Source organism: Charadrius vociferus, unplaced genomic scaffold (assembly GCF_000708025.1).
Source record: "Charadrius vociferus isolate BGI_N301 unplaced genomic scaffold, ASM70802v2 scaffold195, whole genome shotgun sequence".
Taxonomy (NCBI): domain Eukaryota; kingdom Metazoa; phylum Chordata; class Aves; order Charadriiformes; family Charadriidae; genus Charadrius; species Charadrius vociferus.
The window spans coordinates 3,914,186-3,933,225 of NW_009648539.1; the positions used below are offsets into that span (position 1 = coordinate 3,914,186).

The 19,040-nt window shown below is 40.7% G+C and overlaps 1 protein-coding gene across 1 annotated transcript in view; it reads right to left on the bottom strand.

The window, feature by feature from the left end:
* TMEFF1 (transmembrane protein with EGF-like and two follistatin-like domains 1) overlaps window positions 1-18,014 on the bottom strand; it is a 70,084-nt gene extending 52,070 nt beyond the window's left edge. The window contains exons 1-3 of the mRNA XM_009885914.1: window positions 17,969-18,014; window positions 3,785-3,820; window positions 3,293-3,402 (exon numbers count right to left, since the gene is read on the bottom strand). Of these exons, the coding sequence (XP_009884216.1) occupies window positions 3,293-3,402; window positions 3,785-3,820; window positions 17,969-18,014 (192 nt within the window). The remainder of the gene's footprint in view (window positions 1-3,292; window positions 3,403-3,784; window positions 3,821-17,968) is intronic.
* Window positions 18,015-19,040: the final 1,026 nt, after the last annotated feature.

Below are 19,040 nucleotides of genomic sequence, written 5' to 3' on the forward strand. Positions count from 1 at the left end.
CGTGGAAAAGGAGACGTTGCCTTCTTTGCGGCTGCAAATGGCAACTGTAATTCCAGGCACCTTTTGCATCTTTAAAACCCCAAGGCAAAAAAAAACCCAAACAACAAAAAGCAATGAACAAAGACACAGACTAGCCACCAAATTTCTTAACCATATAAAGTGTATGATTAGACTGATATAGTTCAACCAGTGAGAGCTCACACAAAAATAGCAACATTAGTTAAGCTAAACTGCCCCAAAAGGACAAGAGTTACTTCTCCAAATTCCAAATGACAGTCTCTGCCGCAACAGTTTCTTTATGCTTTGGCATACACAAACCTCAAAATACTCAATTTTTAAAACAAAATTTTGAAGGGAATTATCCTTCCTCCTTTGTCATCCTGCCATAGATGACCAACTGAGAATGAACTAAGCAAGCCCGGACCAAAATAAATCATGCTGCCAGCTCTGAAAATTATTTCTAAGAGTTTTGTAATACTTTCCTATAGTGAGTAGCTTTCAGAAATTCAGCCACAACTGTCAGTCTTGTCATATCTCACACTGAACAGTCACTTCTAGGGAATAATTAAACAAGCAACTTTGGGGGGAACAATACTTTCTAATAGACAATTCTCTATTCGATATTAAAGTTACTGTGTGATGTTTTAAAGCTGCAGGTTTCTGTCCTCAGGATAGAAAGTGAGAGGCAAAGAGATTCCTTTTTTAAAGTTTGGTAAGACTTTAGAGATTTGGTACAGTGCAGCTAAAAATTCTCATGCAAATTCCTTTAGGAATAGAGTTGTTTTCTTGTGAGGAAATCCTCTAGTAGCTTGAGGAGAGCATCTCTCCATGGACAGGATCTGCCCTCCGTAGTGTCCTGTGGGAAAATCCATCTGGGCTCCATCCGATGCTGCATGCTTGTGGCGTGCCCAGCATCTGAAGGGATGTAAGGTTTACTCCTTATCTACATTCCTTTTCTTGTTCTGTCAAATTAAAGCAGTTATCTTATTAAACCATTTGTTGTCAAACCTTTCTTATTGAGATTGAAAAAGAGCCCTGTGCCAGCTCTCTTTCACCTCACCTCCCCATGCTAGTCCATAACACATTCACTGGGTGTTGATCGGTTTTTAATTTAGGTTTTGTAAAATGTCATCCAAATTGCAGCAAAAGACCTTTCCATAATTTTGGTGAACACGTGCTATCCCTGACATCCATTGTAATATGAAGGAACTTATCCTTTTTCCTGACTAGGCCTGCAGAAAATTGGGATATCATTAAGGTCGCTGCAAGCAGAGCACAACTGAATCCTTCAGCACCCCTCCAATGGTCTAATTTGTAAATTTTATTCTGGGGAATCAAACTTCAATATCTCGCTTTATGTTAGGTGACTTGGCAAGACAGAGAAAGCCTGCAAGGTGTTCAGAGAGGTCGTGGCCTGCAGATGTCTTGCTGCCATTTCACGATAGCTGTTTCAGTGACAACACTGAAATTTGGCAGCCGGTTATCTCCAAAGGGGATCCTAGGAGGAAAGACTACGACTCATTAATATTTAAAGTTTTAGAAGACCGAACAGTTAAGAAATGCTGCCAGGTCAGGAGGGGTGGCAGATAAGGAGGAGGAGGAAGGAGTGGTGATGCCTGGAAGGGAACGGAAATCTCTAAGCGTTTTCCTGAATCTGAGGGACGGTTTGTGTCAGCCTTGGCCTTAGTTCAAGGGTGGCTGTGAATAGTTGTGCCCCTCTGTGGTGGTGCTAGTTGCAGCTGAATAATTAAGGTTGAGAGTTGCAGGAAGAATTCAACCCGCTATGTCTGAAAAATACAATACCTCCTCCTGATCCTTAAACTTTTGTCCTTAGAGTGCTGGATTAAATTTTCAAGAAGTAGAGGTAAACTTACAATTACCCTAAGAATAATATTGGTTTTTAAAATAGGTTCTCCAAGAAAAAGTATCAGCTTATCACATGGGCCAGTTTCTTTTTTAGTCCTTGTGACCTGGATATTAGGAAGTCATAAAATTTACTACCTACAGAAAATAAATGAAACCTTGCTTAGCCTAGGGTTGAATTTCTTTTACTTTTTTTTTAAATCATTACTGGGGTTTTATTTTATTATTTTTCATAAATAAAAGTTACAGCTTCTTCTCCTAAGAATTTTTTCTCCCTTTACAAGGCAGTCAGAACCCATGGTTCTTATGGGATGTAAGCTGCAGGATGCCCCCAGCATTGGTACCCACCTGCACGGCACCACATCAAAAGCCAGCTCTGAAACACTGGAATCCAAAACCAGTGTAAGATCACACACACGCTGTTGCTATTCTGGTTCCCCTTGATTTATTATTTATTGGAAACAGAACACAAGATTATTTTTAAAACACTGAAGGATATCCCACTCCAGGGTTGGTTGATAACACTGCCACCTCTTGCAGTTTTACTGCGAGTCTTATAATATTTGATATGTTTGTCCTGGCTATAAATTGTAAGAAGAAAGAACTTCAGTACTCTCTTTTATCTAAAAAGTGAGGGGTGCGAGGGGAGGAAGGATTGCCAGGATAGTTATAAAAACTGTAAACTAAAGGCTCAAAAAACAGTGAAGAAAATTGAATTTGCTATTTACTACTTTTTAAAAGTTATGGGGATTTTTCAAAATAAAATTTCCATACTTCTTTTTTTTTCCTGAGTGGGATTAATTCATTATTTTCATTCATAAATTTTATGATCACTGGTGATCCAGTTATTATTTGATTTTCAAAATACCTGAAGATCTCCCAGGCTCTAAAGTACCACATTTGGCCACCAGCAGAGCGGGGAAGAATTCTCCAAATACCAGGTATGAGGATAAACAATCCATAATAAGTACTGCATTTAAATTATAAAGCTGCATCTGGTGTGTGTGACAAGGCTTGGCCACCCTGCTCCGGGTCACCTCCCCTCCCATCTAGGATGAGGCAAGGCAGGGAGGCAGAGAGCGGGTGTCACCCAGTGCTCCCCACCTCTGCTTGTGCTGGTCATGGGCCGTGGGTGCCCAGCACGTGGTGGCCCTCTGTTCTTCCCCAGTTCAGTCTGTGCTGCCAGCTGGCTTACTAAAGCCACGCGGGGAGCTAACATGATGCTACACTCTCTACTTGCTCCCTGAGCACGCCCTGGTGAAGTTTGGTCACATACCGTCCCAATCAGTGCCATTAAAAAGGGAGCTTGTGGTTAGGTTTATAGAAGCCTGCTGATGAGCGAAATTTTTAAAGCGGTGATTCTATAAATACTTCAGTACCCCTGAAAGATTGGTGAGAAACGGCAAACAAAAAGGTGAGCAGCCCTTACCTGGAACTGACACGCACATTTCAAGCCGTCGCCCTCTTCCTTGCATACTCCTCCGTATTTACACGACATCTCATCACACACTCTTACGTCGGATTCCCTTACGTTTAATTCTGTGAAAAAGATAGGAAAAGGAGATAGAAAAGAGATTGTAAGATGAGTAATTTTTGGTACTGTCTTGTCCTTAAAACCTACTGAGCCACCCTGTTGCCTTCCCCCCATACAGGAATCAAAGGAAAAAAGCCAGAGCTGTTCCCTGGGCTGCCCTGCATCGGTTCTGTCCTGCTCCTCAGGGCCAGGTCCTGCTCCCCAGAGGCAGCTTTGCCTGGTTGGCACGGCGGTTGTGGCAAAACGCCACTTCACCAAACAAACAGATACAGACTGCCTAAATTCCCCCCCCTGCCAGGGATGCCCCCAGTACAAAACCTTCCACCATAGAAGTTGCTTTTAGCAGGTGGCAGGACCTTTACACAAGCCATAGCCCATGTTTCTCACCTGCTACCTCTTTTTGCCTTACTTGCCACAAAGGTCCTGAAGAAGAAAAAAGCTAAAACATCAGATTTTTTCACCCCAGTCTCCCAGTCTCAGTCTCTTATCCTTCAGACTAAAAATAAACTGAAGTGTGTTTAAACTATTATAATTTTCTTACGCTGTAGGAGCCAGAGTAATGAAGCAGAGCCCTCTGTCTTAGCTGCTGCATAAATACATGGAGCACAAGTGCAGCTCCTGCCTCAGTAAGCCCACAGAAGTGGTACAGACAGCACGACAGCTCGAGGGAAGCCAAGGGGTTGTATGCATCAACTGCATAGGCACTAGCTCCAGCACAAAGGTTGCTTAAATGGCTTCAAGCTTTTTTGGGCATCACATCCAAAGGGTAGTTTTAAAGGACAATAAATATAGCCTTTTGAAATAAGTATTTGATTTGAACTATATATAGGAGAGAGAACAAAAGAAGGCACCGGTGGGGTAATGGAAGCGGTCAGTGTTAGCCTAAATGTGACCTCGCCAGGCTGCGTGGGAACAGTGCTGTTACTATAGATTGCAATGAAAAGGTGAAAACACCAAGGGCTCTAGAAGAATCCCCCGACACTTTAAGGCTGCACTCACATCAAAAGATACCGTTCGAAGTTATCTGCACTTTGGCTCGAGTCAGAAACCTCCAGGACTCTATAGCAGTATGACCCACTAAAGAGATTGATTGACAGTGGTGTGATTTAAGATAATATTGGTGACTTTTAATAAGCAAGCCCTGTCCAGATAACTGGCTTAAAGAAAGCACCAAATATCAGCCATTCAGAAGCGGGGAAAGGCAGGTCAAAAGCAGAAGAAGATAATTCTCGCTACCACTTGCAGTCATAAATAGGCAGTCACCCTCCTGCTCACAGTAGTGTCAACACCTCTGTGTGGCAGTGACAGACACACCGGAAAACTGCTCCAGTGGGTTTATGTAACATTACACGCCACCCCCGCCCAGTTTATATAAATAAATATATAATTATATAATAAGTTGTGTAATAAATTGTGCTATGTGTCACATACTTTGATATTTAATATAGCATAATGATGTATTTTTTCATAGCACCAAAGTGACAGGATTATGGCTCAACAGAAGGTCCAGTTATAATCCACATATTTTGTCAACTGTGACAAAAAATTGAAAAAATACTGATTTTTTTTTTCCTATACGTCCATCATTACTGAAGGCATAAATGAGGAGGGCAATGTATGTAACACTGGGTAGTTAGGTATCCTGGTTGCCATCACAACCCCATGCACGTGTCCTCTAATGTTATTCTTAATATCGCCATTTATCAAGCACGACTGCTGTGTTGTAGGGACTGAGTTAATGTGACAGAACATCACAGCTTTTCAATTTAGTGTGTTCATAACTCGCTCCTGAAGGAAATGTGCCTTTCTTTCTCCTCGTGAAGATCTGTTCCGCGAAGATGAACAAACTATCAAGATTAATTAAGAGGAAACGATTGTCATATCTGAAAGAAGGATCCACCTTTAGGAGATACCGCGTTTGAGAAAATACAATTTATAAAAGGGAGTAACCAGACAGATAAATTACAGCATGAATAGCTCTCAAAATCCTGTTTTCATCAGCTCAGAAAACTAAAGAGATGGGGTTCCCCCCTTCTCAACTCTCAGCTGAGCTCACTGGACTCAGTGCTTCACAGCATCCTACCCGATACCCCCATCAGCAGAAGAAACCCCTTGGCAGAGGCAACTCAGGCTTGAAATCCTGAGGGTCAACACGATGTCCAGGTGCCCAACCAGCGTAGTGCAGACTTTCCCCTGATGTCTATGTCCCCCAGTGTGAAGAGGCACACGACCACCCAGGAAGGAGCTTCTTCACCACAGGGGGGGAAAGGGACCTCGCTTTTCTGCATGGGAGAGCGGGGACAGGGGGCGAGGGTCAGAAACAGTCCCCAGACAGCAGTTGAGCATCAAGGCTGAACCAGAGATGTACTTGTTCCTAACTTAGTTATTGCTTTGACTACAAAAGCCAGCGAGAAAGGGAAAGATTTCAGCACAAAACTGTAACAGGAGATATGAAGATGGGGGTGGGGAATCAGCCCTTGTGAGCACTCCTCACCCCAAGAAACTGAGACTTCCCTTTTTTTTTTTTAAATCCACAGGAGGATCTTAAGATGACAGAAAGCACACTGTTTTAATTGTTACTTAATTTTAGGAGTGGACTGTTTTTCTTTTCACATAAATGATAAAGGCTTTTTTGCATGAGATGAACGCTGAGCAAGGAAGGTCATTCAGACAGCAGGAGGGAACGTCATTTTCCAAAACCATAGGAGAGGCAAGATACCCTGGTTACTGGCACTTGAACGTGACAGATAAACTTTCTTCTGTGACAGGATGTCACCTAATCCCTGCTTCCATTCAGTGGCAAATTCCAGCAGCAGTGAAATCAAGCCTCCAACATGTGCATGATTACATCTGATGGAATCCCAAGTACCAGGGAGCGTGGTGGCCATAATGACTTCCACATCTACAGCATTCGGTTCAAAAACAAACAGATGGGGATGGATGTTAATGGAGCTATGTGAAGAGGAACTGTAGATATCTAGCATGTCTGAAATACGCTCTCTCTTCAGTGGATTCCCCACAGAGAGAGAATTAAAAAGAAGTTTCTACACTTATTTCCAGAACAACAGAATTGTTATCATCATACGTGAAAACAGACCTATGAAAGGAGTATAAAGATGTAGCAAATGGTTTAGGGTAATTTCTTACATGGTTCTTTAATGCCTATCGCAACTCATTTCTTAGACTTTCAGCAGGCATAAATAAGAGAAAGCCTCAGTGTGATTCATTGCGTACAGCAAGAAGATGGTAAGTAGTAATCCATCAGTTCCCAGGAGAAAATATAATTAGCACAATTAAATCAGGCTTCCAAATTTATGGTAATATTAATCTCCAAAGACCTGAAATGAGGTATTAAAAATGATTTGCTAGTATCTGGGCAGCCAATACGCTTCCTGGTGGTGTGAGGGCTGACCAGCACAGAGCAGCTTGCAGGAATTTGGCTGCAAAGACCCACATGAAGGTCTTCTGGGTTTTTTTTTTCCTCTTTTGAAATGAATTCACCTTGTGATAATTTGATACATCAATAAAAATGAGGAAAACCTCCTCCATTTTGGCTCTTTTCAGAGAATTTCAAGTCCAGCTCAATACAAGCAGCTGGAGATTGGCTTTTTGCTTGTGACCTCAAAATGCATTGCTCTGAGGCGTGAACCTCTCGTTATAAGCTAAATCACACGTGTCAAAATGCTGAACCTGAAGATGAAATCAAATTTATAGGTTTAAGTACATCAAACATGTTGCTTCCACCTGGCTATCTCGAGAATAAAATAAGATCTAAAACGGGGCAAATCTGGTAACTTTGTAAAGCAATGTGTTTTTTCAAACTCATGTTTCTCCTGGGATTGGCAATAGTACATAATAATAAAAAACGGACAGAAGGAACACAAAAAACACGTTTCTCAGGTGGAAGTGAGCGGGTGGCTCTAGGAGTAGTGTGGCCAGCTTTGGCCCTCCTGAATATTTCAGCTGTGCCTGGGAAAAACCCTCCTGCCTGCCTGTTTTCTGTTTCCTATGGGTAAGACCCCAAACAGGGGAGGTGCCAGGACCACTTACCCCCTTTTTGTCTTGACCTGTGGGTTTGGTACGAGATGGGGAGAAGCTCACACCATTCTCACTAGAGGTAAAAAGCAAAGCAGTGTGGGGCACCTCACCACTGCTGTTCTGTCTTCCGAACACTTTGTTCTTTGTGAAGCCAAGCTTTAAATTAGGATGTACGACCTCTTGTGGAGGTCATATACAGACAGACACACACAGAAACACTCAGGAAAGTTCATAAAGGGTCTGCTACTCTACAGGTTAAAAGAACTCCCCAGATTGTAAGAACAGCTGAAGTGGGGCAACACTGGCTTGGTAAAGGGCTCAGAGGAGAAATTATGTTATATGACGGTATGTTAAAGCCCACAAAGTATACTGGAGACAGTGGCATTACAACTGGATGAGCTCTCAGGACCACAGAAGAGAGCCAAAATCTGATAAGCAGAAAAGATACATCCTAGTCAGTTTTGGAAGTCAGTCTTACGAGTCCGGATTGGCTTCTCTTGATGGTGATTGTTCTGGTTTTGGCAAATTGTTTAGGAATGATTGGAGAACTTAAGGGGGGGGGGGGGGAGGATATCAAAAAAGAAAACCTTTTTTCCTGAAGGATTATGAAGCTGATTGCTCACATGACAAGTCCAATAATAACCTATGTCTTAAATCCAACTCTTGAATGAAACTTCACCAGCCATTCACATCCTTTGCCCCACAACAAAGATGACACTCAGAGACAGTCCTATGCCATAGTTGTTTCCAAGCAGAGCTAGTCTGCTTGAACCAGTGGTTCCTTAATCTACAAGCTCGGCCCCATCCCATTGCTCTTTCAAAGTGTTCCCAGTACAGCCATTCCTGCAGTAAGTCATGCAAATTCTCACAGAACTTGCACACACAGGCTGTGGACAGGAGGCATAATTTTGGGAGTCCCCACACCTGATCTACTTGTTCTGACACTGGCAAAGTGCTGGCATATGTGTTTGAAGTGAGGCAGCGTAAGTTATTCCCATTTCAGCCACTGGGTACAAATTTCACAGATAAATGCAAGTTACAGACGTGTACAACAGAACTTGTTTCTATTTATTTTATGCAGGTCTTCAAGTCACCACTGTTTTCTACTACAGCTGCTACACCAGTTTCCCTCCTTAACAGGAGGGACCTTTCTTTACAGGTCATCCACTATATGTTCTCTGCCCCCTTCAAAACATCAGAGCAGCATTCAAGAAACAGCGCATTTCTGCTTTGCAAGTTGAAATAAGAAGTTTAAGGGGGGAAAAAAAATCTCTGAAGTAGAGGGGGGGTCCATTTGCAGGGCCACTGAAGAAGCAATGACCAAGCACCGGCAGAGAAACAGCGTTCCCCTTACTGGCATTACGCTGCCCCAACAGAGAGATTAGCCAAGAATGGCCTTTTTCCTGGAGTCTTTGCGGCTTCTTTTAAGATAGTGAAACCACATGTCTGACTTCTAGTTTGCAGAGTAGAAATGTGAAACAGGGACATGGACTTGGGGACACACACACGGAGAGCTCAGTTTGCAGGAGATGGGAAGCATAGGTTGTGTGGTGAACACAGAAGGATCTATCTGTCTTCTACCAGCTTCAGTGTGCCACATCCACCAGCAATAACCTGGCACCTCTTACCACAACTTCTGCTCTGTTTCTGTAGCAAAAAGCAAAACTAAGAGCCGAACTCATCTAACACATGCCAAATACTGAAGGTGAAGTGTTGTTCCACCTGCTTTGTGCCTGCACAGTGAAGACGGTTTATTTTAAAACAAGCCAGCACGTGCTGCTCAGATGTGTACCTGTACACAAACAGTTCTGGCGGAAAGGAAGCCCCTGGGCTTTGCATCAATTTCTTTGACACCTGCCACCAATGCCATTTGAAGAAAAAACCTACTATTTGCTCCTGCTTTTCCTTCATCTCATGTTCATAAATTGTTTCACTGAAACATAGTTCATCGCAGCAGACAGTGAGTGAGCAGCCACTGCCACCTGTCCCTTGGTCCGAGGAGGATCCCTGGCTTTAGCGCTGCAACCAAAGCAGCAAGTCTTGTTTTTCGCTCCATCGGGTAGAGCACAAAGTATTACTGAAACATGGTGCCTTCAGAACTATGACCTTCCAAAACAAGTATGCGTCATTGACAAAAAGTGAAAATACCATTTATTTGGTAACTAATAAACAGTCTCTACATTAGGTTATCCATATCCTTTTGCTGTCCCCACCTGTTTCAGCAGCTGTGGATTATGAAAATAATGATAATTTGCATTGTAGAGTTTATGTCTGTTGAATCTCCTCAGAATTTCTTCTCAGAAATTGTCTGAGGTTATGGGGGAGGAATAAGAGAGCACAAAAAACCTTCAAAGTTAGTAATTACTTGTCTAAATAAGTAATACTTGCTCATGTCAGACAAGTCAAAGCAAGACAGAATGGATCATACTATCTTGTTCATATGAAAAAGTATATTTTTCAGAAAAGAAAACAGAAAATAAGACAAAGTACTGGGAAATGATTCAGGGATAAGGAAGATGTCATTCAGACACTGCACCTCCACTTTGAAGATGGCTGTTGTCACTGATTTCAGGTGTCATTTTAGCAAGAAACAATTTATAAGAAATTAAGAAAGTGAAGAGTGAAGATAATGGAAAGACAAAAATGAGGAAAAGAGCCGTTTAAAAAAGCAATCAGAGAACAAAAAGAACAAATTTAAAATATGTAACACGACAATCTAAAACAAATGTAAGTTTCAAATAACTGAAACAGTTAAAACTCATTTAAATGCCTTTTCTGTGATATGGTATTATTTTCTTTCACACTTGCATTAGAAGAAAACAATTCATTGGAACACCTTAGAGGTTTTATAAAAAAAAGAGGAACAAAATCATTAAAATTAATTTCCCTAAAAAAACATACACAACTGCAGTCTAGGGGAATTAAGATACTCCCAGACTTTTTTTTCAATTGGTCGATTAATAGATGCCTTGGGTGGCTGATATCAAATCTACTGTTTTCAAAACAATCTTAAGCAGTATTATAGGACCAGTAAAACCTGTTTTGTTGTGTCTTGATGCAATATTTAAGACTCAATTGTGCAGAAAAAAAGCTGTACTTTGGCTCTTGAGAATGCTACCCGAGTGAATAAAGCTCGAAATATTTCTCTAAAACTACTTTTACCAGACTGCATTAACATTTGATTGCTTAAGTGCTGTCCAATTTACCTAGGACGATTATACTTTTACATTTCTAGTCACTATAATCTCCTTTTAAAGCAGAGAAAAACAGAATGCATACATGCTGCTAAAGTAATTAGTATTCTTGCACAATAGGAAACCACAGCAAATTTTAACAACTAGCAGTCACACAGCAAGGTAACAAGATTTGCTTTGAACCTGAGAGTCTCCCACACTGCAATTATTCACATTACCAGTATGCCTCAGACTAACTCTATTCGGTGTTAAAAAAGTAACGGAAGTGTCATAGTGATGAGCATTTGGATGACAGCTCTGTCAAAATATTGGATTCAGCCCATGGTGCATTTCTGTTTCTACCATGCAAAAAAAAAAAAAAAAAAAAAGGTATTTGTAGAGAAAGTTGAGGTACTTTTTTGTTATATTAAAAGCTTTGACAATATTTCAGAAAGTATGTATAATCCGCAGGTGAATATTTCAGCAATTGGTACAAATTGACTAGCTGTGCAATTGGTTGGAGACAGGGAAAGATGCAGTGAGAACTTGAAATGGTTTTCTCTCATAAACACTTTTGTATCAAGGTTCAGCGGTGCAGCAATCTGGCCTTCAGGACACAGGTCTGGCGTGCTTTCCTGTGTAGCTATCCAGGACGCTGACTTCAAAACTTGCTTACAAAGCAGAATCTGCCTTACTACAAAAAAAATATTCAATGTGATTATGCAAGGCTGTTATAAAGAAGTTAGTATGTCATTGCATATTTTTACATAACATCAAAATAAAATATTAGAAAAGAAGCATGCTTATATAGCATATTTGCAGCAAGATTAATTACAACACGTTATCAATCTTTAGTTTCTAAGGAAACTGTGCAAGAGCAGCGACTCTCCAAAAGTGTCTCTGTTGGTTTCTTCCAACAACTTTTGTGCTTGCTGGGCAATTCCAGCTAAACCTGAGAGCAGTAGAAGCCTGGGACAATGAGCTTCATATAAGTTCATGAAAAACCAGTGGCTGCTTGGAGAAGAGGGGTCCAAAGCCATGCTAATTGGAGAAGTTGAGGGAATGTACATCAGGACAAGGCCGATTTGACAAAATCACAAACACATACAATGTGTTTCTTTTCATAAGCACATGCAAATAAGTGGTCATTGACTGTTTTCCACTCATGGCACTGTTACGATCCTTGTGTACTGAGACTTGGAAATCTAGACTTGGATCATGTAAACACTTCTAAACACATGGACTTCTTAGGATAGTGGATAACCTGTGCTGCTGAATGCTAATGCTTGTACAAAAGGATGCATTCTGGTAGGATAACTTCAAAAATTGTGCTGTTACACTTTGCCAGCTCTTTTCAACTGGTGGGACTCCTACGCAACTGTTCACTTGCATAAATTATACCATTAATTCCTGACAGTTGTGCAACGTGCAATTACAGTCAGTGCGAAAATGTTATTTGTCCTTATTACCTTAATGCCCACTTGCTCTGTCTCAGTCTACCAAGTAGATGGTCAAATATCCAAAACATTTCCAAGTGGCTTGCTAAGGGTATGTTATATCTCCCCTCTCCCCTGGCCCCCAAACTGGGGAGTTTCATTTGATTTCTAGCATCATTGCCCATGTAAGACCCAAGCAGGCAAGCATACTGCTCCCCTGGAAGCTATAGCTTTGGTTAATGAATCCTCTTCCTGAAGAAATCTTTCTATGCCAATTACAAACCAAGGTGAACTCTTTAGTCCTGTTCATAAAGTAAATCGGATAGTTATTTCCCTAAGCCTGTAGAGGGATGACAAGCTGTTCAAACACCCCGAAACAACAGAGCTCTCATTTACAGTCCTGAAGAACCTGAAGGCCAAAGCAAAGTAAAACGGTGGTAAAAAACAACACCGAAGCAACTAATTAGTTTCCATAAACATTACAGGGAATTTCTTCTTTGATCTGTAGGTAACACGCATAACTCGAGTTGATCCTAAATTGCAAAATAACATTGGCCAGATTCTGATCCCATTTCTGGCACAAAAACTTGAAGGCATTGCTTTAGCCTAGGGACCAGCTTGCCAGATTAAGAGCTGGAATAGAGGCGTCACGCCTTGTTGAGCCTCCAGAATTACAGTATTTATTTCCAGGTGGGGGATGGATGGCTAATAGCTCTGCCTATGCATGGAGCTAAAAGTCCAACTTGTTCTGTTGTCTGCTCCTCACTTCAATTTCTTCTACAGCGGAAGAGAAACAGGCCCTGGTGTGAACAGCGCTTTGATGCAAAGAAGATGTAGCCTTTCTGTAACTGTTTCAGTCATCTCCCCTCCCCCATCACTGCCTTCAGACCTCTATGCTGCTGTCAGAAAAAGGAGCCTTCACCTCTGTGAGCAATAGTAATGGAAGCAGTAAAAGGGCCTGATGATGAGGTTTTTTTGTCGTTGTTGAAACAAGAGCTGAAGTCAGCAGAAGTCTGAGCACATCAGAAGTGGGCCTATTTACCACAAAGCCCATACATTTCCTTTGTTCTTAAGGTCATATTAATGTATGATTTCCAGTGTGCTTGATTTCAGCACTCTGGAAATCCTAACATGAAGAGAGACTTGGGCTCTACATGGATTTACACTTTCCTCTAAAGAAAATTATGGAAGTTGCTTAGGGTCTTTCTGTTTGTTTCACTTTATTTTAAAGACATATGGGGGGACTGGAAAATCAAAGCCAACTATAAACGCTATGTTAACCTCATCACCTTCCTTTTCCCTTCTTCTTGTGGTTTCAGTGTCAGAGAGAAGTTTAAAGAGCAGGAGAGTCTTGATCCACCAGAACTCCACATGCAGCTGTGTTCACAGCTGTGGAACAGTCTCCCAGGTTATCAACTAATACACTTAAGGATGCATTGTCCTTCTGGGAGCCATTTTCTTGACTCATTTCAAAAGCTTTAAAATAAATTTAGTTATTTAATTGTTTTTTTTTAATATGAAATCTCCCAAGGATAATGGAAAACACCAGAGGAAACCAATACAGTTCCATGGACTTTTGGGGATAAACAAATACAGTACTGATGTAGATCATACAGCACATCTCAGGTTATTATACGTACTCTGCATATTACAGAGATGATTATAAATGATTGCCAAAAATTGGTCTATTTAATGGGAAAAAGTAGAAATATTTTTTAAATGTGAAATAAATGTATATAAATACATTCCAAACCCAGCATTTTCAGCAGTAATATTTTCAGTGTTCAGTATTGGCTCCAATGCTACTCTCGTGCCTTTCCACCTTCCCATTATCCCAACATTCTTCCTTTAGACTCGAAAAGACAGAAGAAGAAAAAAATTATCTGGATGGGAAAGTCCTTTCATTTGTCAGCTGCAAAACAAAGAGAAACAGGTGGCTTTTGGTGAATTTTCGAGAAAATTACTATTTGCTACAACATGTTTTTTGATGAGGAACAATCCTATTTTCAACAACCCTATGAAATGACGTTTTGCCATTTAGCATACATAGTCTGAGGCTCCAATCCTATAAATGCCTGGGCAGAGACTTAACCTTGAGCATCTGTGCGATCTAAATAAACTAAATAGAACTGATCATGTGTAAGATTAAGAATGCCTTTTAAGTGCTTGGAGGATCAAGGACACAAGCAATTTTTTAAGGACCTGATTTTTATGCAAATAGTAATTAACTTGACTAGGCCTTCCGTCTATTGGAGACAAATGTGTAGAATTACAGTGTGGAGAAGTATTTTAAGACATCATTTATTCCTCATGTTTGAAACCTTCCTTTAAAAGCGGCAGAAAATATCTGACAAAAAGTTGGCAGATAGTGTATTAATCTACTCTTAATTATTCACCCTCTAAGGGGAAAATGCTGCTGTCTGCAAGATGATTTGATAGCAGAAATCTAAAATGTGGCCTCTAAATAGCTTAAATTTTAAGCATTACTCATCACTTCCAGTCATTATCATTAACAGCTATGTGAAATATCGTAATACCTAGAGGCTGCAGTGAAGATCAGATCCCCCTTCTGAAAGACATGGATAAGAACCAGTTCATGACTTACAGCATAAGCAGATAAGTCTTACATACTCTGATAAAAATGAGATATTATCGTGTCCATTTCACTGGATGAAGAAGAAAAGTATAGAGAGATAAAATGTTTTGTCCAAGGCTACAACACAAGGCCAAGGCAGAATGCCACAACAGATTTTGTCCCTGTCCAATTGTTCTGCTACAAGGTTGTCTTTCCTAAGTATAGTCACCTTCCCTTTAATAGAAAGGTCTTCAATACTACACCTAGAAAATCATTATGATCACCAAAATTGGAGTAGACACAAAAGACTTGGGGAGTACATGTTGGTCAACTTAAAAAGTGAGTGAAAAATGAATGCTAACTCGCTAATGCTACTAATGCTAACTAAAGAGCTATGTTGGTGTATTAATGCAGCTTGTAGGACTCATTTGCTTTATTCAAATAGCTGATAATCGCTGCTCGGAATTCAAACTGTGCTGCTGTGATAGAGCTTCATGCAGACAGCACCATGCAAAGCCGGAAACATGTCTCATAGCCCTACTGGGAAAAACTCCTGTTTATTCAGAAACACAATGTTGTATGGGGTTCACTCTTGAGCAGCAAGATGTGGGGAGATGGAGGAGCCTGAACACGCTTTTGGGGTGTGTTTTGCCTTAGGGAGGGTGAGACAGAGGGGGAAAGATGACAAGTAACAGGCGGGTAAGTTGGGCTTGAATCAAACATCGATACCATTTTTCAGAAAGGACACTGCCTTTGTGAGGGCAGGAGGAAAAGGATTTCTGCTCTGCGATTTTTCCCACTGTCAAGCAGCTCGTGCCCTTGTGATTTCCTCTGACAGAGCAGTTGTTGTCCCTGTGCACCCAGCACTGGTTTTTCAATGGACATGCCTCTCCCCTTGACCCCTCTCTTTCCAGTCACCTGAGTTTTCCAGGAACTGACCCATTCCTCGGATAAACCATAAGAGAAACCACTTCTGCAAGCCTCAACTATGACCGTAGCTCAAGGCTGACTGAACATGGGGAGAAACCTGCTGGATCCAGAGTATCCAACTGACATTTTGCAAAAATGCTAGCAAGTCACCTGACATCTGAAGATGACGAGGGTAACAGGTTTTGAAAGCCTCACAAGACCTGGAAACTGTGAACTTCGCATAAATCTTATTTCTAAGTTTATAAAAGTAGAAGAGCCAACCAAACTTGCACACAAATTTCTGAAAGAAAGTAAATTTCATGTACGCATAACCTCTACACTACTGCAAACACAGAGACTACAGATCAAACTTGATGATTCAGGTGGTGGTCACGGGATAGGAAGATCTTCATCACAGAACTGAATTTCAAATCTAATTCAAGTTAGTAGTGCCTGGTACCCATCTTCTATCTGGAAGAGTCTGACTTGCCTTCTCCAGAGAAAGTCAGTGAAGTGTTTCCCATGTCACAAGTACCCATTCAGTACTACTTCTGAAAACCATTTTGGCAGCTCTGCAGAGGTGGGCCACCATCTCCAATTGAATATCTAAGCAGACAGATGGGTTGAACACTTGGCAAGGTATTTAACATTACAACTGCCCGTCTGCGCTAGTATTTTCAATGTTAATAGACACTGACAGAGGCGTGACAAAGAAAAAACTTAGAGAAAACTGTCTTCTTGCAATAATAATGATTATGAATGTTTTCCATAATCTCAATCAAGCTCTTTATGCAAGATCTCCACTGACGCTGCTGATCGATTCTTTGTACACGGGATTACTAAAGGGCCTGTGAAAACAAATAACTGGAAACATCTTCCCTGCAACTCCCTAATGCTGTTCACAACAGTTTCATAAAAACACAACCTTACTTGTAACCAGGTGAGGGAAATCAGCAGGGCCTCAAGGCCAACTCTTACATATTATATTCTGCTCCCAGCAGCTGTAAATTCAACACTTCGCTAGGCATTAAATTTACTCTCAAGAAATATTTTCTGAGAGAGGTGACAGAGTTATTGCACTGTTGCAGCTGTGGAGACAGATGGCGGTATGCCAAAAAATCCAAGAAAATTTTAAATTAGAAATCTGACCATCTGCTATAGGTCGGGAAAAAAAAAGGTTTTCATACCGAGGCTCCTCCCTTAGTCTTGTAATTTTCCTGGTACTGAAACGCATGATGTGGTGTGCAACAGATGCCATATGCTTTCCAACTATTTCTTATTTGCAACTGATAAGCGCTGGAATGTCTTAAATATGGAAGAGAATCAGGAATTCATTCTTAAATTGCATTATGCTCTGCTATTACTCAGCCTATGACAAAGCAGGGTAGTACTTTGCAAAAACTTCCAGTTGCTTTGGGATGTTCTCTATAATAAGATCTGCTTATATTTACTTGCTTGTTACTCGAAACAGGCAAAGTTCAGCAAGAAGAACATAACATTTTTATCACCTTCATCCTAACTAGCTCTTCAATCAACAGTTACAGCTATTGTATCTTTAAACATTAAGGTAAACTGTTTAGCAGCTTCTTTAAGATGTATGGGGAAAAAAATGGGAGGAGCACTTTCTTCAGAAAGGAAATCATATTTTTGGTGTTTACCCCTCATATAAGAATGTTATGAAATTATCAAAAAATACATTACTGGAAACTTTTTATTAATGTTTACTTGAATATTGACTATATTGCTTTTATACAATTCCATATTACAGCCTACAAGAATGATAGAAATGTATAAAAGTGGACTTGATGTAGCACATTACACATTCGTAGATGGGAAAACACACTATGCACTGGAACACAGATGAGTATCGTAGGTCCTGCCACTAAAATGTGCACCCCAGTAGCTTGTTTAATCAATAGTGGAGATGCCATATAAAAGAAGGATTCTAGTTAAGTGTATATATTAACACTAAATTTTAATTGTGTATATAATTATAATTGCCCATGCATTATTCAAATGATCGTTTTGTTTCTATTTTTGCCGTACTAAGTAGGGGGAAGAAGGAAGCTTCTGAATACATCTAGAGCCATGTATTGGCTCAGTAGCGACTTCAAAGGTCAGTTGCACTTGTCAATATGAAAAAAATTTTTAAAAAAAGAACTTTCACAGATTCTCACAGCAGATAAAAGACCTGCAGACAGTGCCAGGATGCAGGCCTTCTGCAGGAAGTTCGCCACCTCTTTCTTACCAAGATCTGCTGCCTGCACAGCGCTCTATGAAAAATGTTTGGGGCCTCTGGGTCCATTAAATGCACATCTTTAAAGCCATCTGTCCCCCAGGACCCCATGAACAGGCTGAAAGAGCTCCCGTTTCCAATCCGAAATGGTGCCAGAGACATTTTAAAGGTGTTTAAATCCCAAGCACCAAGTCAGCGCCCTACCTTGGCCACTGTTGCACAGAACAAAGGCATTTGCAACGTCCACCATCCGTGCGGAATACTTTTTTCCAGAATGCTCTTTGCAATCTGAAGATGCAGCTGACATACCTTTAGAATACTAAAAAAAAAATCACAAAAAAATGTTATAAACAGTCCAGATTGTTTAGGGACAGAGAAGTCACATTTCCACAACAGTGACCTTTTAGGATTACTACGGAGACATGCCAAGGAAACTCGGCCAAGTCATATTTTCAGTACATGGCTTTTATAAACAGATCATACCTGATACTGATGGGTAATTATGCAGTTGCTTTATCAACTTTCTACTCCTGCTAAGTTTTTGGCACCATAAACAGGTTTCCCACAAAAACTGATTTGGGGCTATTCTCTGGGTGATTTGGTGACCGTGGAAAAACATTCTGTTTATGCGAGGCTGTCTGAAACAATAAGATATCAAACACACAGATCTGCCGTTGTGCCACTGCAGGGCTTCAAAACCACTATTAATACGTACTCTGTAATACCTAAGATGTCCGCGGGACTTTAAAACAGATGAACACAAATTTCAAAAGCAAGGTAAACAGCAATTCAGTTAGATCAAAATACACAAAAATAAAGAATAGATAATAAAGAGCAGTGGGAAGAGTCAGAAAAAGGATGGCAGGCATTAACAAAAAATAAAAAGAAGAACTCTTGGGAGGGGTTCAGTGGCTACACTTAGCGGCCTCACATAATAAGAGTTTTCAGCATTGCTTAGCGGCCATGTAATCTTTTTAAAATTGATTTCAAAACATAAATTTAACATCTTTATTTTAAACTTAGACTTTAGACTTTCGTTAAAAGGGCTCACAGCTGGGTGCTTTTAGAAGGTTTGGGGGAAAAGAGTGGGCTGGAAGCACTCGCTGTTTAGAACAGCATGAGTCTTTTATAACATCTTTGGCTGATGCCATGCAATTTTACACTTTTTCGTGCATTTAGAACTTCATGCCTTTCCTCCCAGTTCATGCAGATTTTTGAAACAGTCATTAACCAACACATTAACGTGAAAACCAAGCGCTTTGTGTTGAATGCCATC